The 26,251-nt window shown below is 39.4% G+C and overlaps 2 protein-coding genes across 4 annotated transcripts in view; one reads left to right on the forward strand and one right to left on the reverse strand.

The window, feature by feature from the left end:
* The window catches only part of cadm4 (cell adhesion molecule 4), a 339,603-nt gene extending 331,548 nt beyond the window's left edge, over positions 1–8,055 (forward strand). For 2 of the 3 annotated variants that reach the window (XM_033981097.2, XM_033981099.2), the window contains 2 exons: positions 1,670–1,798; positions 6,271–8,055. In XM_033981097.2, coding sequence (XP_033836988.1) covers positions 1,670–1,798; positions 6,271–6,380 — 239 coding nt within the window. In that variant the 3' untranslated portion in view covers positions 6,381–8,055. Of the gene's footprint in view, positions 1–1,669; positions 1,799–6,076; positions 6,153–6,270 lie in introns of all 3 variants that reach the window. The other variant, XM_055227757.1, reaches the window with a different exon arrangement.
* A 10,211-nt stretch (positions 8,056–18,266) lies between these two features.
* LOC129456961 (uncharacterized) lies at positions 18,267–23,614 on the reverse strand. Its single transcript, XM_055228072.1, has 2 exons — positions 23,253–23,614; positions 18,267–19,140 (listed from the first exon to the last, which is right to left on the reverse strand). The coding sequence occupies exons 1-2, from the start codon at positions 23,612–23,614 to the stop codon at positions 18,267–18,269; spliced, it is 1,236 nt and encodes a 411-aa protein (XP_055084047.1).
* Between the last annotated feature and the right edge of the window lie 2,637 nt (positions 23,615–26,251).

Consider the following 26,251-nt stretch of genomic DNA (forward strand, 5'->3'; position numbering starts at 1 on the left):
CTTCTAGTCTAGACTCATCTGACTCTCCGTCATGTCCCCAGATATTTTACGTGAACATTAAATGCCTCATATATTATAAATCTTTTCCATCAAGGTTTTAAGTGAAATGGCTTTAGTGCTGTCCTTGATCGCCTTAATATCTCTCGTATCTCAGAGAAAATAGCATTTTTGTTGTTTTCTAATGAAAATCTCCATATATTTTATACCTGACTCAAAGTGCTGTCTTTTGCCACACATATTACTTTAATTTAGTTATGTACCATCATTGGCTTTTTGTTTCACTGCACTTAGATCAAACTGTGTTTCTTATTGGCAGCCAGAACCAGACTTTATACCTTGTTTTAAAAACATTTTTGGCCAGAAAAGTATCCAAATGCACAAATTACTCTCTTTTTTTGTTTAACTTATTGCATCCTTTTTATAAGTAGACGTCTGGCCTTAAGATAAAATACATATTGACTGGACTTGTCTTGCCTTATGCATTTTTTTCTGGTTTGGTCTGCCACTTTGGTACAATCATTTCTAGGGCTGTAGTCATTAAGTCATTTAAATGGTTGATGGGGTCTTATATGAGTCAATAAAACATTGTATTAATCTACTAATTATTTTATTTTGATTATAAGGATTTATATTGAAAAACATTAGAAAGGAGAAGGTATGGAGTGAGTTAGCTGAGGATTTGTGTGTGCATAATGAGTTTAATCTGCCTTTTTACATACAAATACACTGTTTTCTAGTACTTTTCTGTATACATAGTGTTGAATAGTGTAGTTTTCGGTCAGATATAGGGTCTCGGTGGATTATCACTAATTATCAAAGAAATAATGAATAGTTTTGAGAGCTTTTGCTGCACCCAATTTTCATTTGACCAAGAATGTCTTTAGTTGACAAGAGACCTCACCTCAATCATTAGAAGCTGCTCAATTTTTTATTTTTTTTTTGTTAGATTTTTGTTGTTGTTTTTTTTTAACTTAAATTCCCCCCAAAAATTACATTTCTCTGAATGATATGACAGCACTAACATCTTAACTTGAATCAGGTATTGCTAAGTAGCCAAGCCAAGCAACACTTACATTAACTTTTTGTTCTATAGAAGTTGATAGTACTTGATTTTGATCAGAACTTACCACTACCTGCGTCTGATCCTTATTTATACTGCAGTTTTAAGTGTATTTACTCTTGTCTTTGAAGCCTGTGGAGGTTGGCATGAAAGCCTCTGATGTGAATATTTTCCTGAGAACTTAACTTGTTTTTGTAAGTATTTTTTCTCCATCGTTTTATCTGGTCCCACAGCGAGCCTTTTGATTCCTTCTTCCCAGGGCTGCAGAGAAGAGGTGTAACACTCAAATCTTCCCCCCTCACTCTGAATGCATTGTGCTTTGGACAAGATGGTTGCTTGGTTGGAGTTATTTATTTTTCTATGGGCTCAAACTCTCTTAATCCTACTGTCACCTCTCTAATATATTTCTGTTTATTGGTGCAATGGGGGGGTGATAAAAAGTGATAATTCCAGTTGGGTGAAAGATTGACTTTCTGTTCTATCTACACTTTCCACTGATTTTGGCTCCTACATAAAAAAAAAAAAAAAAAAAAAAAAAAGTCTATCTATTTATATTAATCTCTGTATCACTGTTAACTTACTCCATTTGTCTACTTTGTTCCTTAACAGATCCCGGTGCAGTGGTGGAGACCCACAGTGCAGTACCATATGCAGTGATAGGGGGCGTCCTTGCGCTGCTGGTGTTCACCGTCATCTGCGTTCTCATCGTAACCATATGGTGTACAGTGCGACAGAAAGGTGCGTACTGTGGTACTTGGGGTGTACTGGTCACTTTTATTAGATACACATGTTCAAATTGTTCTAAATGTGATGATGAAGATGAAGTACGTTGCGTCTATATAATTAGTGTATTGTGCCTTAATCCCTATTTAAAGCTGCACTATGTATCTTGCATTAATTCAGCGATAATTCAAACATAACTGGTGGTGGACCTTCTACCAGAAAAGTTACATAGTGTGTCTTCAAACGTGTTAAATTTTGTATAGCAAGAGAAATCGTTAGCTCATTTAATTTAGAAAAAACAAACAAAAAAAAAACACATTGCTTAGAGGCCCAAGCTCTGGCCCCCAAGCATTACTGGCATTAGATACAAAGCGTTGCTTGCATCATATTCCGCTCCCCTTTCTCTCATCTCCAACCAATCTGTCAAGTGTAATCCGACCTCTGGCAACAAGGCATGGCACTAAAGTTATGATTTGATTTTTGCAACAGCTGTACCTAATAAATTGACCAGAGGGTATCTTCTCCTTCCATTTTACACAAGCACGATCTGCTCATTTCTTCCGCTCTATGGTTTATCATGCCCTGTAAAGAAATCATTTGAGGCCAGTCGCAGCCGCAATCGTCCAAAATAATCTTTTAAATGGAGGTGTAAAACTGGCAGAGGCGTAGACACAGAAGAACAGGATGCCCGCCACTGTCCATGATCGATGACCTTGGCCCGCCCCATGTTGAGAGGATGAGATGGGGGCGGGGCTGAAACGCTAGGTGTGGTGAACATGTTTTATGACTCCATGTTAGTGTATCAAGGACCATCTATTAAAACAAGTCGGCCTTCGGAGTTCCCTATCTTTTTAAGTGGCCTTTGCGTTGGCACTCTTTCGACCGGCGCACTAAACCTGCCAAGAAGTTAAATCTAAGAACATGGATACTGCAGGAAGCTTGTTACTTACTTCAAGTCAATGGTGGGAAGTAACTAAATATTGATCAGAAAAAATACATATTTAGAATACAAATTTTGTAACTAGTACAGTGCGTGTGTGTGTGAGATTTTCCATTCTCTAGTCAGTAATAAATAAATGCAAAACAAATCTTAAGTCACTCTAATATAATGCAACTTCAAGTGAAAGTATTCCGAATGGAGTACTCTGATTGGACCACACAGGCATGGCTTTTGGGCTGGATACGTGCACGACAAGCCAGTACTATTAACACAATTTGGGGTTGCACAAAATATCTAGATCAGTTTTAATTATAATAATACAACAACAGCTGCTATATATATAAAAAAAAAAAAAATACAAACGGGTGCTTTGCCAAATAATTTAACCAGGATTAAAAAAGATTAGTATCAAAAAGGTTTAAGCCAGGGCTAAAACAGAATTACTTCAGAATTAAACCAGGTCTAAACCATAACTAATCTAATAAACAGGAGCACGTTTAGGGGATGGACCGCGAGCAAGTTGGGTAGCCTTGATGAAACAGAATACAATTCAATACAGGTACTCAGTATTTCGTTACTAAATCCATTTTCATAGTATTCTTCCCAACACTTCCTACAGTTAGACAAGCCGTCAGTCAAGCATTTGGTATGACCTGACTGCCAATCAACTGCAAAGAGAGGACTATTATAACCAATCAGAGCGGAGACAGGGCCAAGGGGGCTTTGTCTTTAGCTGGGTTTGAGTGTCAGCGTGCCAGTCAAGCTCTGCCCTCCAGCCCGATGCTGTGTCAGTCTCCACAGTGGAGTGAAGGGGACTCTCCAGTAGGTCGATGACTTGCCACAACAAAGAATTAATCATACCAGTGACTTTAGAGGGCGAGTCAGTGAAGTTCTGTAATGGCTTTCTCAGAGTGCATTGCCATTGTATTCTGTGTTGAAAGGGTTAGTACAACAATATTTGACCATGGTAATAAACAACTCAAGGCTAAAAGTGCTTGCAGCCTTAGTATATGTTATTTTGTAACAGTCTAAAAGCAGTCAGAGGTGGGTAGTACTTGGGTGGGTGGGTAGCAACTTTTTAATTAAATTGTAGTTTTCAGAGTACTTTTCAAGCAGCATAATTTTACTCTTAAGTTTTGTTTTTTTAAGTAACAGTAAGTAAAGTTCCCTTTTAAGTAACAAAAGCTTTATTTGTGTTTCTTGTATCGCTCATTCCGATATAATGTAGTTTTTCTTTTCTTCTTTTGTGTCTGTTGTTTGAAAATAGCAGATTTAGCCCATTATTTAAAGTTTTCTCCTTCAAATTACATTAACTTCAAATTATAAATCAGATTTTACATCCTAGTTCCTCTCCAAGTCACTTTTACTTGAGTAGTAGTTTTACTTGATTAATTTCTTGGACCTTTACTTTGTACTTCTACTTGAGTTCAGAATATTTTTTTGAATTTATGTTACTCTTATTCAAATAAAATTTTTGACTACTCTACCCACCTACCTTCAGGTTTGCCCTACATACCGGTCCCTCATCTGACTAAAGGAGTCAAAACAGTGTATTTTCTTTGGCTTTTTGGAGCAGAAGCTCTGTTGAAGGAAGGGTGCCAAGACTTTCCTTTGCCATGCCAAACAAGAGACATGCCCTCCAGCGTGTCCTGCATCCAAGTGGATATGCCCAGAACACCTCCCCAGGGACGCACAGAGGCCAGAGACTGACAAAGCTGGACTCCCATTTCCTTATGAGTGACCAGGATCTTCACTCACACAGCTCAGGGCTATGGATGAAGCATAGGGGTTTACACTGTTTCAAGAAATTAAAATAATGTCGTAACGGTGGGTGTAGCGGACCAAAGAGTGCAGACTCGGGGAATATTTACAGTATTTATTATAGAAATGACAAATGGTACAGTTCAAGGGTAGATCCGGTGGTGAGCAGGAGGTGAGGCGCGGGCCAGGATCCAGGAGCGGAACGTGGAGCGTAGCGGAGAAGACGATGCGGGCAGCACCAGGGCAGGGCGCAGAGTGCAAACCAGGGTCCGGGGTCGTGGAGTGCAGAGACGAAAACAAGACAGTACCAGGGCTGGGAAGCAGGGTGGAAGCAGGGTCAGAGCTGAGCCGGGAGCGCTGGAGCTGAGACGGTCCAGCAAGCTGGGTGTGGATGCACATACCATCCGGCACAGAACAGGGTGTGATATGAAGATGATCTCGCACTGAGTGTCTGGTCCTGGCTCCTCTTATACATGGCAGGTGGTGGTGATTGCACTAATAAGCTGCAGGTGCGCGCAGGAGGAGCCAGGAGCCCAGCCCAGATCTGGCAGGTGAGGGAGGGAAAAAGCAGGACAGGAGGAAAACTAGGAGCGGACGGTGCAGATCATGACAAATAATTAAATTAACAAGCGACAAGTGTCATGTAAGTTAAAGTAGAATAATGTACTGGTCTTTTAAAGGCTGTACCTGAGTTTTACCATCTTAAAAACACAAAAAATAACTAGTACTACTAGTACTAGCCCCGGGTCTTTAAATGTTCATGAAATGTACACACTTGTCAGATAGTGTTTCAAAGGACTATCAGACACTGGGTGTATGAGGATGGTCTGAAGGTCAAAACGTTCACTAGTGGCCTCTGTTCTCACAAAGACCTCCATCTCTATTTGCAAAAGGCATAAAACACCAGACTGGCAGCAAGTCCACTGGGCTGTCTGCTTTTCACAAAGAGCAGGTTCTTAAATTGAACTTTTGTGCTAAACTGAAGACTAGTATCTCTTTTCCAAATGTTTCCTAAACACAAAATCTTATTTTGTGTTTTTTGGTACTAAACTCTGTGTGTGGTGTTTTAATAGTATTTTCTACTGTTCCTAGTCCTTTTTGGGAGACTTAGTGCAAATTTGCAGCTTCCTGATCAAAAACTGTAAAAAAAAAAAAAAAAAAAAAAAAGAATGTGTGCAGCCTTTATCAGGACTATGTGTACTATGTGACATCACACAGGATTTACATGATTACCACAAGGTGTTTTCAGTTACACTCACTTGACTGCAGGGGCTGAGTTTGAAATGTGGATACCTGTTCCTCATACCCCTAGACCCCACCCCTCCTTTCCCTTCACTCTTTCCAAATATTAGCCACGTTAGCTGCTCTATTTGAAATGTCTTTGTGGGAGAAGTTTAGGTGTTTAGTCCCACTTTGAGGTTGATGGCTGAAAAACGCCTCACGGGAGATTGATCTTGAATCTTAACATTCCCTCCATTCCTTTTTGCCAATCTTTCCTTCTTTTCTTTCCCTTCTTGTCTGTCTCCTTTTCCCTCCTTTTTACGTCTCCTCTATCACTTATCCATCCTGATACCTCTAATTTCCGCTGGTAGGCTCCTATCGTACCCGTGAGCCTATCCTTGCTTGGTATTGACCTAACAATCAGACTAATGAATTAATCCGTCAGTGGTATGATGCTCAATAATCTCAGCTCTGATTGGTCAGATAATGCTTCATGTTGCTCCACCGCTTAACCTCCCTCCCCTCTCCCCTTTTCTCTCTCTCTATCTGTCTCTCTGTCTCCTAGGCTCCTATCTCACCCACGAGGCCAGCGGATTGGACGAACACGGCGAGGTGCAGGAGGCCTTTCTTAACGGGAACGACGCCAGCCAGGGCAAGAAGGAGTACCTGCTGTAGCCCCGCCCCTTTCCCCCCCTGCACCCGGGCTCCCCCAGATACCCCTCTCTTCTCTCGTGACCTCCTCCCACTCCCCTACCCTTCCCCGACGTCCCTCTTATACAGTATAAACAAGAACACCACACACACTTGTACCAACACAAGAGGAAGCCTTTTGAAAAAGACTGTACGCCGATATCGCACACAGCCGATCGACCGCTCCATTCCACTTCATGCCTCCTGACTTTATCCATGCGAGCCACCAACCTACCGACAGACAGAGAAAACAAGAGCCCATAGACCAACCAGGCATTAACAACTGTGCCACACACTGTAAGAACTGAAATTGAAAAGAGAGTGGGAGAGAATGGGGTGAAAACTCAAACCGCAGTGGCGTAATTATTTTGATGGAGAGAGGCGTGCACAAAGAAGCGACATTCTGCTACAAAAGTGCAAAAGGGAATTAGAGGCAGATCGCGGTTGAAATTCTCCGCCTAGAGAAAGCCATGTATTGCAGAAAACTTGAATGGCAGATACAAAGCAGAATACAGGAGGGAGCAAGACCAAGGGCTTGCCCAGCAGCTATGAGCACTCAGCACAAGAAAATAGAAATTTTTTTGAAAATTGCCAAAGCATCTCGACTTTGCAGTGTAATTTTCCAACAAGAGTCCCGGAACGGATCCACACTCAATGAACAAGCTAACCGCACCGTTTTGCCGTCTCCTCTGGGCACCATAGCAGTAATTTGAGAAAAACGTCAGCTTTTAGCAAGTTTTCTGTTCAGGGTAGACCCCCGATTCATTTGTTACCATCCTCTCCCCTCACTTTTTAACTCTCTGCCTGTCCTCGCATCACTCCTCCTTTGTTGGCTCCTAATAACAAACGGATTAGCGACGCGGCTACGTTCCTGACAAAGAAGAAAATAACACGACTGCAGAGGCATTAAAGACGGGGGTAATTATTTCTGAATGTCATTAAGAGGATCAAAAGGGTTCAAAGTCTTATAAGAAGGGCAAAGGCTGCGCTAGCTAAGGCAACGGATGACACAGTGATGGCTGTTTTACCTGAATGCGACCATACACACATACATATACATAGACAGTATACATATCTCTGAATTATTTGTATAAAAATGAACAACGTTAAATTAAAACTTTTAAGAACACCGTTTACTATTGAAGCATTATGAAGCAACTATACTAACAGAATATTAGCCGATAGTGGCACGATGCCGAACAAACTACTGTCCAGTGATCTTTAAAGAAAAACGAGAAAAGTATAAAAAAAATATATCTTCATTTGTCTTTGAGAAAGCAGAGGTCTTATTGATTTTTTAATTATTTTATTTGAGCAATTCTGATTGTTGTTATTACTGTTATTATTATTGACGTTGTTCTTATTACATTATTGTAAATGTTAATGAAATGTACACTTCCCATGGTTTGTTTTTGGTTGAACTGTAGAGAAATACTAGCTGTCTTTTACCACTCTTTTTCCTATTCCTTCACTCTATCTATCTTTCTCTCTCTCTCTCTATTGGTCTCCTGTGCCTAGTCGTCTCTTCTCCTGTCTGTCACTTAATTCTTTCGTTTTTCCAAGTCCATGTGTCATTGTTGATATATAGCTAACTATTTCTTTATAGGGGAAAGATACAAAGCACGACAAAATAAAAAAGATTTGAAAAATAACCCCGGGGACTGGCGTGTGCGTGTGTGTTTACTGCGTAATTAGCAGGTGCTGTTGTGGAGATCCGGAGAAATCAAAACAGGAGATGGAGCATGTGATGAGATCGATAGGGAATAGCGGAGTTATAGGAGGATTGAGATGAGGGCAGCCTATAAGCCACTTCAGTCTGGAACACTTCACAGAATGCATAAACAAAACAGACAACAGTGTGAGCCAGCGCTTAATCTATTTACTTGTGGTAAGGTAAGTACTGAAAGTAGCACAATGATTAGGCATGCTATAGATTATAGACATGTTAAGTGTTGCCTACTTTATATTGGTAATATTTTCTATAATGTGTTAAGACTATATCATTTAGTTTTCAGATTTTTTTAAATTTGATAGCCCGTGTAATGGAAGACATCATGGAGTGGAAGTAATAATAACCTTTAGTGAAGAAGACTGGATGTGCAAATAAGAAATCCTGCTTTGGGCTCTCATACAGATAGAAACAGCTCTCCTCTGCATCCACAATAAATCATTACTTTCTACTAATCAATCAACACCTGTACTGTAAAAAAAATACTGGCCAAACTATCTCTTGCACACTACAATTTCATTATTGCCATTCAGTAAGTGTTGTACATAGAAGTAACAGCCTTTCTGTCTTAGGTGGAACAGTACACTGCCTACACCACTCACACATTCAGGAAGAATCAATGTGGAAGTAGAACATTTAAACAAAACTGTACATTCAGTGATTCAGTGATCTTTTGTCATGTTAAAATCCCTCCAACACATTAAGATAATGGAAATCCTATTCTACTTCTGCCCTCGGGAGAGCGTACATGGAAATGGTCTGCGCATCCCACCTTAAACTGCTGGCACCGTGACCCGGCCCTGGATAAATGAAAGAAAATGGATGTATGGATACTTTTACTATTTGCTTTGCCTAGAAAGTTCCATAGTGTGGCATTAAACCTAATACTCTGGTGTGTTTGCCGGTGGTGTAGAGGTTTTGTTGCACATATGCGGTTGCCACCTGGGTGTTGTGGATTAGCCTTCAAGCCACGACCGTTTGCTGAATGTACCCTTTCTCTCCCCAATTGCCCACTTCAACAGTTCCGTCCCAAAAAGTCTTTGGGGCAGAAAATCTTGTAAAATAGGAGGACAAGAAGACAAGGTTACACCACTGTGCCAAGTTACAAGTTGTGAAGAGGTGACCCTACTCACACTAAATGTTTTTCAAGGTTGTTTTTAACCATCCTGTGGAACATTACACGCAAAGCAATAACATTTCCTTAGAGACAAGCAGGTGGCGTATCCTCCACTAGAAAAGTTACACAGTACACCTATAGATTTCGGACATAAAAGCTGCATATAGCAACTTTTAATCCGAAAGAATGATCATGGAAGATAGTAGAGACCAACAGGAGAGCAGCTTGTAATGTATGCCCAAAATATGAGAGTGCCATTAACTTGCTCACAATCAATGGACGATTCTGTCTGGAAGCACTCAACATGTCCATCTGAGGCGGCCTCACAAACCCGGAGGTTGCCCAAGATGGATCGATATGTTTCTCTTCCATCGATGGGAGGCTCAGCGCTCGCCTGTCATAAAGAAGAATTGTCAAACGGCAATCAAAGTAATGGACTCCTCCAACACCACTAGCATGGATCCACACAGGGCTGGACTGGGACAAGAAATGGGGTCCTGGACTTTTTGATCTGGACCGGCCAACCTGCACAATCACAACTTCACACTAATTCAGTAAAAGAATATTATTTTTCTTTTTTTTACTACTATCAATAGGCTAAGCTTTGTGTATAATTTGAATATAGTTGGGGATTTCAAATGTGATTTTTAGATTTTCTTAATAATACTGGGTGATTATTGCTGATCTGTTTTTACTCACCTGTATTTGTTATACTTGTTTTTAGTATTGATTGAATAATGGAAAAAAATCTAAATGAAATAAATGACTAATACTATATAAAATCAAATAAGATGAAGAGGTCCCGCTGTAGGACCCAGAGTGTGCTTGTTGTGCCCCTGGTGCTGTGCAGGGTCAAAGTCTGAGCGCAGCAGTGACAGCAGTGGTCTGAACTGGCCTCTAAACACCACAGGCTTCACACACTTGTGTCAGGACGTCTGGACTCAGGCTTTATGTCACTTTTAAAGAGAATAGCTTTTGTTCCTTTGTTGAAATCACGTAAGAAACATGCTGTGTGTGTCCGCTGTAAACGCATTGATCGCAGCATGTAAAAAATGTCTTTCTTTTTAATGGTCTAAAAATATCCAACAATGCAAATATGAGATCTATCAATGTAAAATAAAAACTGGCAGGAAGATTGAAGAGTGTAAAATGCCTTTAATGGGTTTAAATCATTCCTAGTGTTAACAAAATGTCTTCATTTCAGCGTGCTTTAAATGAACAGGGTCATTACCAGAACAGGGACTGGTGCTCCTTTTCTAGCGTTGCCCTGTCAGCTTTGGAGATAAAGGACTGCACCAGGGCCTCATGTGCATAGGACCCTGGTGCAGAGCAGAGTGTGTATACAGCCAGGGAAAGCAGAGTAAGAGTGGCCCACTTAAGCGCTACATCAGGACTGTGCGTGGCAGGAAAACTCCCGGTGCTCCAGATGGCCAGTCCAGCCCTGAATCCACATTCGGCCAAACAAACAATACACACAAAGCAGCAGACATATCTTTATGATAAAGGAAGCCCCGCAAGCAGCTTTTATCAAGTCCACACAGGGCCATGTAATAAAACTCTAAGAGAGATTGTCTATGCTTAACTAAAATGGATGGCCTTCAAACAAGTTGCAAATACAAGATAAGTTTTCTAACTCTACTCCACAAAACTGTTGAAAATAAAATGTGCAGTCAAGTGCATCAAGTTTAATGTGTGTTATTATTGTTTTCATCTTTAGCAAGAAAGTTGTGTTTATGTAACGGTTGGTCTGTTGGTGCAATAGTAAGGTTAGCAATGAAACTTAAGATTCATAATTCAAACTCCAACCACTAGAGGTCAGTGACGAAAACACAGAAGAATATTGAGGTCAACGATGAACTCAAGCATGTTGGATACAGTTTTGGAACCTTTTCAGAAACAACAGGTAAGAAGTTTCATTTGTAATGTAGCCTACCAAGTTAGGGGAAGAAAAAACATATCTGAAGGCCTTACAGTGACATTTTTTACATACAGTATCAATAAATGTTATGTCTTTAGTTTATATGTTACATTTTAGTCAATGTGAATAGTTCTTTTTCAAACTCTCATAAGTGCAATGATCGTGCCACTATGTTGAAAATGAACTTAAATAAGATTCAACATCTTTTTTCACAAATTAATTAGAAATTCCAGAATAAAAATGTATGTTAGGTTGGAGTGTAATGCCATGCACGTCATCTTCATGGACAAGTGCCTTCTAGTATTCAACAAAACCAAGCTGCAACTATGTGCCCAAGAGCAGCCAAACAGCACTTGTAAACACTTGAGCTTCTCCTCACTTGCTGTTGTTCACTTGTGCACCTTGGCAAAGTGCGTATAGAGTTTCAAATTTCAACAAACATAAAAGAAAGAATTGTTTTGTTATGCCATCCATGAATCCCCAATTTAGTGTCTCTAGTTTGACCCTCTAATGGTCATTTATTCAGTCAGTTATTTGATTTATTTATTTTTTTTACATTGATGTCTGAAAGTTGACCAAGATTGGTTCTGAATAATACTACTACTACTACTAATAATAATAATAATAATAATAATAATAATAATAATAATAATAATAATAATAATAATAATAATAATAATAATCATAATAACAAATGTACATATAAAAATCTTGCCTTGTACTCATGACGTTACGCTGAAGCTATAGTGTCTTAATCTCATAGTTTTGGTTTAACATTAACATCAGTTCATGGTTTGCTATACACACATTTTTGAGGTTGTATTTTCCACAAACAACTTTTACTTTGATTTAACCAACTTTGCGTGTGGCAGCTAATATCCCTCGCTCCGCTGCCTCCTGACAAAGCAGCCATTAGCGGACCATAAAAATGATCCGTTCACCTGTTAGAGGCCGCCATAATCACAGCACGCACTGATCACCGCGCTGCATTATTACCAAATCAATAGACATTTAGACGAAAAATAAGAGTCCAGACGGCTGCTAGCTTCCTGCTGCTTTACGTCACGCAATGATCATAGCCTAGCATAATCGAAACAATAACCGGCGAAAAGTCTATGAATAACACGTCTCATGTATTAACAGTGCGCAGCGGCTTTATATAACGTAATCTGGAGTTTATGACCTTTTATGATGGCCATTCTTCACTTGTATTAGCCCGAGTCAACAGGAGGAGTTGGAGGCTTTCACGGTGGATTAAACGCATCAAAATCCAGGCCTGATATGGACAGTTTTCCTTGTAGTATGTATGACCCTAAGACCAGGCTCAGAGTAGTGGACAGCAGCGGTAGCATTGATTGAGGTGACAGTGTGAGCGCAATCCGGACATAATCAGGAAGTGAAGAGCGTTGAGGCAGATGGGTGTTTGGATAGGAAGCTGTGAACCAGGCGAGAAGAAAAGATGTGTTTTTCAATCAGTTTTTTGCAGTATATTCTGAGAAAAATTTTCAAGCTTTTTAAAGAAGAAAATATTGTGTATTTTGTTAGATGTACTCTACACGAACATTAGTATTCATCTGGTCCTTGAAAACAGCAGATAAAGTTTAATTTTGTTTTTAAATGCTGAACAAAATGGCAAAGGTTTGTTTTGGTCTTTGTTAGTATAGCGTACCACTGGTAAACATAATTAAGTTAGAGATTAAATAGCGGCACGAATCACCACAATCATTTCTGTCAGACACATAGACTGTATACATGAATGGACATAGCTACCCTGCCCTGCTCGCCACCGTGTTCCACATATGAAGTGATTATGAGCGCGCTGCATTGACTCTGGCTCCATTTCACTTTACATACAGAAAACTGTGGCCCCTCTCTCTGTAACTGCTACTGTCAGGCTTGTCATTTTGGTCTTAAAATGTTCATATTAACCCGCTCTACGTGTTCCTGGTATTTTTATTTCCCTATTGTGTCTGTAACTCAAGATATGAACATTAATAACAATCAATAATCCTTCTTTCCCCGAGGTCGCTCTTACTAGTGTTAGCAACAGGTTTGATTGACAGCGTTACTAAGCATCCGCCCCCTGCTAAACCAGTGGTGCAGGCGAGAAGGGGCGTTACCTTTAACAGCTTCGCTCCAGATTTGTTTTTCGGTTGCTATGATACTCGCGGTTGGAATTCCAAATATGGAACTTGGCTCCAAATTTGGCCGTATAACCATTCGCCTCGATAAGCTTCATTTGTCTGGAGTTGCTATGTCGTCACTTAGTCTTTATTTCTTTTTAGTGTCTATGGTCAGATACCAAGTTAACTAAGGATTTAAGATTTAAATTTGTGTCCATTGTGAACAGTAGAATTGAATTTTATTCCCACCACAGTTATTTATCTGTCAGTTTGTATTTCCAGAATCCTGTGGCACCAACAAGCAAAGCGCTTAACTGTAAATCTGACGTAAATGATAAAATATGTCATTCTGACTGTTTCGAGGATATATGAGAGTGCTGTAAATTAGCTGTGATTGAAAAGTCCCAAAATTGGACGTGCACTATGCTCTGGTTCCAGACACTTTGCAATCAAACAAAACGTTCTGGCTGCCTCGACAGTTAAACAGAAGAGAGCGTTTAAGACAGAAGGGAAATAGAGGAATTTTAAGAGGTTAAAAGTCAGGCTTTTAACTAATTGGCTGAACTCTTGCCACAGTCATCTCCAAAAACTATTTTCATTGATTAAACGTAGCCTAACGGTAATTCAGACAACGTGCAGACTTGAAGATGTAGGCCTTTAGGTCAATAACATAATATTTTTCTACAATAAAATGTTCTCCGATTACTTGAATTTTCAGGTAACTTCAAAAACTCCAAAACTCTCTGCCTTTTGCTTTTTCCATTTACAATCCTTCTCGTGACAATATAATGAACTCCTCTCCATCTGGCACAATGAGAAAATAGAGGGAGCGCTGCGGAGAGATGCAGAGTAGTTCAGAAAGCGAGCAGACAATGGATATGTGATTTGCAGTAAAACGATCCACAAACACAAATGTAAGCCTGCAGAGCGCTGTGCTCATATGGAGAGGCGGATTGTAAAAAGTGCTGACTGTTTTATGTGAATGGAGATTTCTGCCACGCGCCGCAATGAACAATCCAATTAGAATGGGCAGCACCCCTTTTATTACCCATTGTATTTACAAGTTTAATCAAAGCCGCCAAGACTGTTGTGGCTTTAACAGGTTAATTATTTCTTTGACAATGTTGGGTGCCTTTTCCGATCCATAACTTTTTTGATGAAAATCTGCAACGGAAAATCAGTATGTAAACACTGTAATTATCAGCTAAAAATGAACACAAAGGTTTTGGTCAATGCAGAGATTTTAAGTCCAGAATCACATCACCGCATTCTCTGTGGAAAAGTAAGTGTGCCATCACTGTCTGTTAGAAGAGAGCAGCACTGTATGAAATTTATCTATAAGGGACTACTTCAAAAACTGCCAGAATACCCCATGGGCTTGTTTTTATTGATACCGGAACGTTTAATACCAGATCACATGACTGCGTAAGGCTAAGGACTTGCTGCACCAAAACGAGACGAGAAAGAGGGATTTTAGCTGTTTAGCTTCACAAAAATGGAATACGCTTCAAGGAAAAGCAAAATTGGTGACACAATCGCAATTTAATAATCTAGTTGCAAACTTTTGTACTCACTTCTGCGCCTGTTTTTACTGTTTTATGTGGACTACTATACAAGGCACCCATGAAGAAGAAAGCCCAAGTGCTGTCATCGGGTTCCCCTGTATAAATAAAGATAAAGAATAAAACACAAAATCTTTTACATTTTCCCTAAGTAGAGATTTTCTTAAGCAGTGATAGACTAAACACTCCACACTTTTTAAACATTGACTCAGTTGTGGATATAATTAGAAGTTTGCAGATTTTTTCTTTCTTCAAAAATGTACACTTTCTGGAGGAGTGCCTGTCTGGAATGTTATACAGTGTGACATTAAACATATCTCCATGGAGACCAGCATTTTTTCTCAATAGAAATGCCTGCAATTGTAAAATCTAAGATGTATACATTCAGTGCTGTACTGTGGAACATTCCAGGAAAAGCAAACAGGTGGCACGCTGTTGGTTACTTACAGTATAGGTCATTAGGCAGGAGTATCACCTGTATACTGTATATATACTGTAAATGGACATAGCTAACCCTGTAGCTACCGCTTTCCAAACAGGAAGGGATCATGGGTGTATTTCCAACTCCTTCGTCCCTGGCTCCAAGTCACTTAACATCAGAAAACTGTCACCCCTCTCTCTGTAACTGCTGCTGTCAAACTGGGCATTTTGGACTTAAAATGTTCATATTAACCTGGTCTACGTGATCCTGGCATTTTTATTTCGCTATTGTGTCTGTAACTCAAGATATGAACATTAATAAGAGACAAATCAGCTTCTTTCTTTCCCCCTGAGTTGTAGTGTAGTGTTAGCAACAGGTTTGAATGACAGCGTTGCTAAGCGTCTCTTCCCTGTTAAACCAGTGGTGTGGACATTAAGGGGCGTTACCTTCAACAGCTTCGCTCCAGATTGGCTCTTTGGTTGCTATGATACTCGCGGTCGGAATTCCAAATATGGAACTTGGCTCCAAATTTTCTTGTATAACTGCTAAAGCCTCCATGAGCTTCATTTAACTAGAACCAAACTCTATGGGTGACGTCACACTCACTCAGTCCACTTCTTTATACAGTCTATGATCCAACCACTACAAAAACCATATGCCGTCGGAAAACCAGTAATCCTAAAGTGCTGGGTATATTTTTAACCTTTTCAAATATAGATGGCAATATCTGCAGCCCTTTTCCCTCTCCATAATGTAGTAATTAAGCACATATGTGTGCATTATCGGCTTAACAATGAGTTGGATTAGTAGAGCTATAGAAAGATATTGCATCTGTGCCATCAGTAAAGTCACCATCAGGAGACTTCATTTTCTCTCTGACATTTGGTGTGGGACCTGATAATTAACTGGCCTTTTCATTTTTCAGTTATTCATAATGTCTGCAAAAGGGAGCGCTGTGGCTGATTAGTCAAAAAGCCAACCACAAACAAGAATATGTATTTGTTTTATTGGTCGTGGGTCCATGAGTTACTTACATGACATGTTTATATAAAACTACAGAGGCCCAGGAGGCTCAAGTCAATTCAAAAGAGATAGAACACAACACAAATACAAGAGAAGAGAGTGTAGTGCAATATAACAAATAAACAGGGGGGGAAAGGAACTAATTAAAAATACTCATGTTACTATAATTGAGTAGATTTTTTGGGTAATTGTACTTTTTCGAGTAGATTTTTAAACCTGTACTTTTGCTTGTAATTGAGTAAAAGTAATCTAACCATATAATTGTAATTAGTTACATTTAAAATCATAGTATTGAGTACAGCATAAGTCCCAGTCATCCCAATACACAACTGTCTCTGCCTCTTTACAAACTGACAAAGGCCCTGTTTCACAAAACAGGTTAAAGTAATTCCTGAGGGTTATCCTACTCAGACAGGGTCAACTCAGAGTTTCCTGTTTCAGAAAACAGGTCTGGAGCAGAGTTAGGCCGCTCAGAGTTTGTTCACTTCGAGTTTAACCGAGGAAAAAAAACACAAACAATGGATCCCAGAAAAGAGGATTCACCATGTCAACGGTAAACCAGACGAGGCATCCATCTTACAGGGACTAAAGGTCATGTGACAGGTTTCAATTCAGGTTTGATATTAAAACGAGGTAATTAATAATTAGTGTTATGCATTAAAACACACATGTTTTTACATTTGTGTTGCTCATTAAGAAGTATTTTAAAAAATCAAATAATTTTACACACTTTTTGCACATGTGGCACTAAACGGTCTGAGATATATCTGAGTATTTGGAGTGTAGTGACATAAACTGTGACATTGAACACGTTTATTTAAGTATCTATTTGCTTGATATCAAGCTGATAAACCTGACCAAATATTTTTAAGAAGTTATCATAAACAGTGAGCTGTGTTAAAAATTACTAATTGAAACAAATGTATAAAAGTGGCAAATAAATAATCTTTATAAAGTTAAATCCTCATCATTTAACCTTGATTGTCTAACTGTTCTGAGTATTTCCAATGAGAGCTGTCCTTCAGGAGCAGACTAAACTCAGGGTTAGAGGAATAAAACCTGCTGTGCTAACAGAGTGAGTTACCATGGTGACTGACTGGGTTTAAGTTAACTCTGTAAGAAACTGAAAACTCTGAGTAGATCTCTTTTCAGGGTTAATAAACTCTGAATTGGGGCTAAACCTGCTTCTTGAAACAGGGTCAAACTTACACCACTGCATCGCCTGCTCTGATTGGACAGAGCTCAGAGAAAATGCAGGTTGTGGTTTGAACTGACTAAATTAATCTCTAAACTGTTTAATTCATAAAACACTGATCTAACATGCTGCTTAAAGATCTGTTTAAAAGTAACTAGTAACTAGTACTTAAGTATTTACTTCAGCACAATTTTGGCAGCTGTTCTTGTACTTGTAATTGAGTAGGTTTTTACCCATGTAACTGTACTTTTACTTGAATACAGATTTGCAGTACTCTTTGCAGCACTGCAAATAAACTATGCTAAGCTTTTTTTTTTTTTTTTTAATCTTTAATCTATATATATCTAAAACCTTTTCATAGTATGTGGTTCTAAATGTTCTTTTTTGTGGCAGTGACTTTTTTCTGGACCTTTGGTGGTTGCAGGGAGAGACAGATGCAAAATGTTTGTTTTTTTGATGATTTGTTGTTCATAGTGTGGATAAAAATCTTATCTGTAGGCAAAATCCACGCAAAAGTCACATTTAAAAAATCCAAGTAAAATGCATCCGATCAAATTTTTAAAACCTGGTTATGGAAATAACATATGACCCAGCCTGGAGAAAGCCTATGTGAGTTGCACTTGCACTTGTTCACACACATAATCCAACATAAAGGGGTAGTTTTTGTTTTATTTTCATTAAAATTCTGAAAAACCGTGTAAGTAGCCTAAACTTCCCAAACATCCTCTTTAGTTTACCAACAGCCGAAATGTTCTTCCCTGTAGCCATGCGTGCCTGTCTAAATCACACATGGGGGCAGACTTTAGCTTTGAGGGCGTTTTTGGCTGAGGCCCACTGAGCCGCCTGCACCACTCCACACAGCGCTGCCTTGTGCGCTGCCTTGCCTCCGGTCGTATCGACAGGAGCGAGAGGGGGGTGGAGGGGAGGACGTGAGGGGAGAGAGAAAGCCTCCATAACCCTGTTTGCTTGTTTCTTCGGAGGAGTGAAAAGAACTTGGGGCACTACACTGTAAGCCTGGAAGAGGTACGACGCAGCTCTGTGCACCCAGGACGGGACAATTGTTTTGGGGGAGAATAACGCCAGGGAGTGGATGATGTGGATGGGGGCGCATAGAATGACAAGGAGGAAGATTGATACGGCCAGGAAACGCAATTGTGAGAAAGAGCTTTTGGCTAATTCCGGCGTTTCCTTTGGTTTCACGCAGAGAAGATTCAAATAGATACCTAGCAAGCAAACCAACGGTAGCAGAAAGACGGTGATGCCATAGACGTAGACTAAAAAGTTCAGACTTAAAAGGGTGTCAGCGGAGCACACCCCCCAGTGGCTGCTATGGATCTGAGCGTATGTGAAATTGTGGATATCTTCAACATAGAATTTTGACAGAAAACCTCCATAGGGCAAGAACCTCCCGATAACTTTGACATTTTGGGGTTTTGGATACTGGGTAGTTGGAGGTAAAGTCGTGGTCCAATTGTCTCCAACTTCAAGACCAGCTGTCCCAGTGTCAATGCCATCCGGCCCCCCGTATCCTCCGCTGCCCCGCCAGGTGTGAAGGACGTCCGAGCCAATGAACTGGGCGAAGGAGGACAAGATGGATGCCACCCAGCTCAGCAGCACCGCGCACAGGGCACGCCGTCGGGTCACCACGGCCGGGTATCTGAACGCACAGGAATAAGACAAGAAAATTGAGGTGCAGATGGAAATTCACACATGAGCAGCTAAAGTGCTCCCACGGCTAAAACGCCAGTGCAAATACAAAATAAGATGCAAAATGTCCCGCAGTTTGCTGGAAAACAACTACTTACAGATACAAAAAAGATGAAAAAAATCAACATTAAAGGAGCTGCTGCAAGACAAACAACATGATCATTTTTAAATCACTACTGTAACCATGATATCATTGTTAGTGAAATATTTCCTGGTCACCACCTTGTCTCCATGGAGATGTAATCAATCGGATTCATGTGTGCTAGAATTTGATGATCATATTTGATAGTTATATTTTCCAATAGTGGGCAGAGTCCTCCATAACCACACCAAAGTTATAGCCAGAATATTATCTGTTGGAGATTGTGTTCAAAGTCCTTTTAACTGACAAGAGTGTGTGTTGTTGAAGTTGTGTCACCGCATTTTGAAGCTGTCAAAATATATATTTAAACCTGAGTTTGTTTCTCTAAACACAAAAGACATTGTGCCAGTTTTTTGTTTCATATGAATAGACCCCAATTGTGATATCAATCAAAAATCACCAGGACAGAACTTCTATTTCACAGCTGAACGTACCAGTTTCTGACACACAATTCCTTCTTTCCCTGCACCTGAATTTTAATCTTTCTTGAAAGTTTTCATGTCATTTGACACAATCCTCTTCTCTCAAACAGAAAACACTCTGTTCCACCTTGTGATGTCATGTGGTAAAACAGGATGCGCTCCATTGTGTTTTAAACTCCATACACGTTCACCAGAATCATTTCGATAATTTCACCCTGGAATTGCCCATCTCAGCTGAACAAAAGTTAAAAGGCAGCTGTTAACTTGGCAACTACCACTTCATAACATCACAAGGTGGAACAGAGCATTTTGAGCTGTGGAGATTAGACAGACTGATAATAAAAGTTTACTCAAACGTGTGTGAATGAAACAAAACGCAACGTGACTGATGTGCGTAGGCCTTCACTTGGATCAAAGATATTCTCTATCTATTGTGGCTTGTATATGTCTCATTTGTTTTGCATCCGTCATATAACCAGTAACCAACAATAGAACGAGCGTGTGTGCTGTTTGGTTTTTCCGTGACCTTGCGTGTCGATAATACATCACAGGAATTAAACTGACAAGAAAAACGGCCAATTTAGTTAAATGACAGCCTTAGTGAGAAATAAGTATTAAGCCTTATGCCCCGCTGGGACCTGCACCCCGTTGCTCAGTGAGATAATAGTCCCATGCATTTAGTCATTAAAGTCATTTTGGGATCACATTGTCTGACCCGTGATATTTTCATGTCTCAACAGACTACTTCTCAATTGTGTTAATTCTGCAGAAAATAAAGGGGCATTGTTCACAGCCTTATCAGCGTGAGAATATGGTAGTTGTTATTTATTTTGGCACAATAATGACGTGATACCACCCAGCTGAAAATCTGCCAATATGGAAGAGTAAAGTGTCCTGTGATAATAGAGCAGTGTGATTTCTTTGGATTTTGTTGCATTATGTTGCTTTCAATCGATTTGTGAATGTGGGTTTAAAATGTGGCGCAAGGACATTTTCAATTTTTTGTCAGATTCTCAGATCACCAAGGGTACGTCTTGCATATTTCACATTATTACAGTATTTCTATTTCAAAACTATATAGGCGAAGAATTTGCTATATCTGAAAAGTCTCATAGATCAAAGTCCATGTCTTCTGTGAAATTGGGTTCAGTAATGTAAAAAGTAAGTAGTGTCTGTAAAGCAAACAATGAGAAACACAGGACTGGAAACTTCTAGTGAAATCAAACTTTGGTATATTTACCACTGCTTCTGGTGGTACTTGGGGTACTGGTAGTTTTCAGATTATACAATTTCATTATGTCAGACTCTCAAGACCTCCTGCTATGTTAAAACAAAAATCATCATTTTAACAATATTCTTTTAAGCTGACCCTGATCATCCGTTTAAAATATTATTGGCCTATAGAATGTTTGGACATCATCTGAAACCCAGGAATTCTGCAGTTCCAGTGGTTGGTAGTTCTACGTCTATATTTTTGTCCTCTATTTTTTGTGAAACTAAACACTTCTTTCGTCACTAAACTGTGTAAATAGTGTTTTAATAGCATTATCTACTGTTTGTAGTCATTTTTTTTTGGTAATTTCATGAAAATTTGCAGCTTTCTGGTCAAGTTTGAGTTTGTGTTGCCTTCAGTGCACTGAATTCAAGGTCTCTGCAATTTCAAGTACTTGGTGACATCACACAAGACTGCCCTGACGCCTTACACTGACGTGTTTCTGATTACAAATGCGTGGCAGCAGGGGTGGAGTTTGAAGTGTGTGGATACCTGTTAGTCCAATCGCACTGTTCTTATAGCCCCAGACCCCGCCCCTTCTTTAGTCCACAGGTATCGCCTAGGTAAGTAGGTTTATTTTAAATGTGGTTGTGTGCGGAGTTAAGGTGTTTAGATACACTTTTAGAACTAGTACAGCCATGGTTTTGTTCATTTTACATTACACTACTTACACTATATTAGCTAGTCATTTTCTTAGGGGGTATCTGATGTGAAAGCTTTGAGAACCATTTCACTACACTATTTATGATTCTCTTTCTAACATTAACTTAAATATCTGATATATATATTTTTTAATCATGTCAGCAGAAGTAGTTTCATTCAGTTGTACATTTCACAGTCACATTGATCGTTCTCCTGCCCTGTCTCTCTTCAGTTATTGCTATATAATATTGACTTTGATTGACTTCACCACCTATTGTTCCACCTCCCACACATTTATTTAATGAAGGCCTTATAGGCTACACAAATGTATAATTCACAGTGTAATTATTAATCACATACTTGAATTCGCAACAGACACCTATAATCCTGGTGTTTTCTTTCAATGTGCAAGATCCAGAACAATCTTAAAAGAAAACGACGGCTCATAATCACAAGGGCTTCACAAGTGTAACACTTCATATGTAACACACACTTAATACATTCTTGCATAGCAGTTGTTTATATTTTAAAATTTAACAACGTTTTCCAACACTTTTTAAGCTATTATATTGTTTATACCTGCATTTTGGCCTTAAAAATAGTTTGATACAAGTTTTTATGTGTTTTTTCTTTGACGCTTTGACACAAAATTCTTGCCTGTGATGACAAAGATGTGAGTTTGGTCAACAGTGACTCGCTGTTTTCAAATGGGTGTGATTGACAGATGGATTAGCCAATCAGGGACATGCATGGTCCGCCCGTATTGGAAAAAATAAAGGAAGAAAAATATATATCATAAGGGACTGAAAACCATCTCAGATTTATGTAGAATCAATGAGTGAAGCACTAAACTCTGTTAATATTAGGTGAGAGAAATTAGATTTTATTTATAAATCAGAAGTAATCAATGACCTCCTTTGTTCCACATGGTTGTGTCACTAGGTACGGTGCCAGGGGGTGTTTGAGGGGCACTAGCCTCCCCTAGAATGGTCTATGCACACCCATAAAGCTCCCTCAAAGATGTTTTTCCCCACTTTCATAACAAATCCAATCTAGAGTAAAAATGTTGTTCAAAACGGGACTCCAATAAAAATAATTCCATATTAGTTTTCATAAATCACTACAGGGTGCTAACTACATTTAAACTTCTTTAAAACAGCAAAGGAAACATGGTAGGGGGTTTGAGGTACTCCATTGTTAAAAGGCTCTAAATAAATATGTTAAGTGTGTACCCACATTGAAGACCTTAGCACCCCCTTTGCGCCTCTAACCAAAATTGTCTGGCACCGGCTCTGTGTGTCACTGAAAAAAAAAAAAAAATGGATCTGACTGCATGATCATGTTTGGCTGGGCTTGATGGAGGACGTGGGGAAAAGAGATATCATTCTGAATTTTGGAACAATTTCAAAAACCTGTCATTCTAGGAGCAGACAAGATTCTGTTGGTTGCAGTTGCTTTTTTCAACCATTCAACCAACATTAGAATTATTGGGAATATGTTTGTTATATTTTGGCAGTGGATAGAGTTCATATTTTGATGTTGACTATTTGACAGAATTTTAATATATAACTCGAATGACTTACTTATGAGCCAAAACGTGCAGCAGATGATCATCCAGAGACAGAAGCATCACCAGGAACATTGTGAAGTGCCGAATTAGCAGGGGTCCACAGACGAGGGTGATGCACGTGTACATGCATGTGGGCTTACGCTGGTTTAGAATAACAGTGACTGGGAGCTCCACAGCGCCACCAAGAGCACCCACCAGACCCAGGGTGAGGCGCAGACAGCCCGACACAGACCAGGGCTTGGACAGCTGGATGCCCTGGTAGATGCCGGCTATATTACTGCTCCTACGCACCCTCAGGCACAAGCGGCCACTGCAGCCGATGACTCCGATGAAGAGGAGGTACTGACAAGTGGAGTACAGCCACAGCAGCTCCATGACTGAAACAGGTAAGCACAAAAATAGCTTTGTGAGTAGACTCCTATCGTGTATTTACATGGAAAGGAGTGGCTCATAATGTGATCAGCTTGTTGACAAATGGCCCGTACGACACATCATTGCACCAGAAGCATCAATAGTGACATTACAATTTCAATTTTATGAGCCGGTTGGTAATAAAAAGTAAAGCTCACCAGGAGAGTCAACTGCAGGGAGGACAAAAAAGGGTTGTATAACTTTAAAGCGCAGTATGCAACTTTTTGGAGGTGGCACGAAGCTTGGAAATAGAAAGTTAAAACCATACTTCAGAATATTCCCCGTGGAGATGGTTAACTTTAATGTCACACTGTGGAAGATTATGGCCAAAAGAACAATATTTCCATGGAAACAAGCATGAAAGGCCAAATAAGGATCAGGTTTGTGGAGATGCAAGCTTGCCCACATTACGAACGCGTGTTTTTTGTCAATTTTCCAGTCAAATAAACTCAAACGCAATGAAAAAATATATAATTATTTTAGTTTAATTTTTGGCAAACTGTGGCTTTAAGGTAAGAGAACCTTTATTTGTGCTGCAACGCGTAGTTCAAGAACAATAGGAGAATAGAAACATGCAGTTAAAAATCAAGATAAAAACTACACATACACATTCACTTCAAACTAACACAACACTGTGCAAGTAGAGGTAAAATACAAAGGTTCACCATGACTATGTACAATAATTACTGTGGACAGAATTTTAGCAATGATGATTAACCATATGTAACAGAATTGCACATTGTTCATTGTACAGTCTGACAGCAGCAGAAAGGAAAGAGACTCCTTCACACAGCGAGGAATTGGATCCTATTCCTAATAATTTATATTGGTCACATTTTTATACAGCACTTTTCCACCTTCAAGGCACTCAAAGTGTTTTACATCAAGGAACCACTCATCCATTCACACACACACATTTACACAACAGGGAACACGAACACAGGGGGCGAGGTAACAATGACAGCATTCGTCTGTAGGAGCTGGAATTGCACCGCCAACCTGTGGGTCATTGGATCTGACCGCTCTACCGTGATGTTTATGTCGAGAGTGGGATTTGAACCACCAACCTCTGGATCAATGGACACTAAACACCAACTGAGCGACTGTGAGGCTTCTTATTGTGAGCTCCCAAATTTCTGTCCATAGATTTTCTTTCAACAATAGGAAGTTTTATTACACTGTGAGACTCTGAGGCCATAACTTCCTATTTATCAGTAATAAAACAAAACTACTGCACGTTCTCAAGCCGCATCTCAGCATCTCTCCTGTTTAAATCTTTTTTCATGACATGTATTGCCATTTAGGGTTTAATTTAAAGGTCCTATATTACGAAAAATTGATTCTTGTGAGCTATGCAGTAATGTTGTTACCTCCTCAAAATTGTGTTGTGTTCTGTTCCACCTTGTGATGTCATGCAGGGGTAGTTTTCAAGTCAACAGCTACTTTTTACCTTTTGTTTAGTAGAGATTGGCAATTCCAGGGCTAAAATCATCCAAATGATTCTAGTGAAGGTGTATGGAGTTTAAAAACACAGTGGAGCAGTTCCTATATTATCACATGACATCACAAGGTGGAAAAGAGTGTTATGCATTTGAGAGAAAATAAAAAAAACACCTGATGGTAGGTTGTTTTTATCCTTTGAATGTGAACATGTCTTGTTTGCAAAGTTGTTAAGCCAACTTTTCTGTAATCCTGAGTCTCTGATGTCGTCTGGAGCAATATGGCAGATGGAGAATAATACACTTGCACTGCCGTTGGATGCTTTCTAAACTGTTCCCCAGTGCACTTTCCTGTGCCATGGATCAATTTCTTGCACAAATAAGATAGAACTGGTAATCCTTGTATTTAGTTTTTCCTATGTGGCCTATTGCTATCATGGGGTACATTTAACTGACCAATAAAAATCTGATAACCTTGTGTATGTTTAGATGCAGACAAAAAATCTGATCTGCACAAACACCTGGTAGCATGTGGCAGTTAATTAGCTTATTTTTAGTAGTAGATGTACTTGGAAGACAAAGTACAGTGGATTTTAAAATACCTTTTTCAATAGTTCAGTCTATATTTTCGGATCTATATTATAATGTTTCCTCATTAAAAACATACCTACAGTGTTTTGTTTCATTCACACATGCTCGACCCACAAATCCTTCATATTTAGGCTGTGTTCTCCTGTCAAACAGAAAACACTCTGTCCCACCTTGTGACATCATTTGGTAATACAGGAAGTGTGTTTTTAAAAAGATGTAAGTTAGTTATTAAAATAAAAAAATTCGCTTCATGACATCACAAAGTGGAACGGAGCATTTTGAGCTTTGGAGAGGTAGACAGACTAATAATAAAGGGTTACTCAAACATGTGTGAATGAAACAAAACACACAACTACATGTATGTTTTTGACGAGGTAACAGCATTCTAACATGGCTTAAAGCTTTGTCGCTATTTTTGCATAATCAAAGAAATCAGACAACTCACATCAGATACAACTGTTTATGTGACATTTCAGTAATCGGATATCTCCAGAAATCAGATAACTCATAGATTTTTAGTGTGCATTTAAACACAGTCATGGTCCTGAACTGTCACTCAGCCCTTTTGAGA

The sequence above is a fragment of the Periophthalmus magnuspinnatus genome, chromosome 16 (assembly GCF_009829125.3).
Source record: "Periophthalmus magnuspinnatus isolate fPerMag1 chromosome 16, fPerMag1.2.pri, whole genome shotgun sequence".
Classification (NCBI taxonomy): Eukaryota; Metazoa; Chordata; class Actinopteri; order Gobiiformes; family Gobiidae; genus Periophthalmus; species Periophthalmus magnuspinnatus.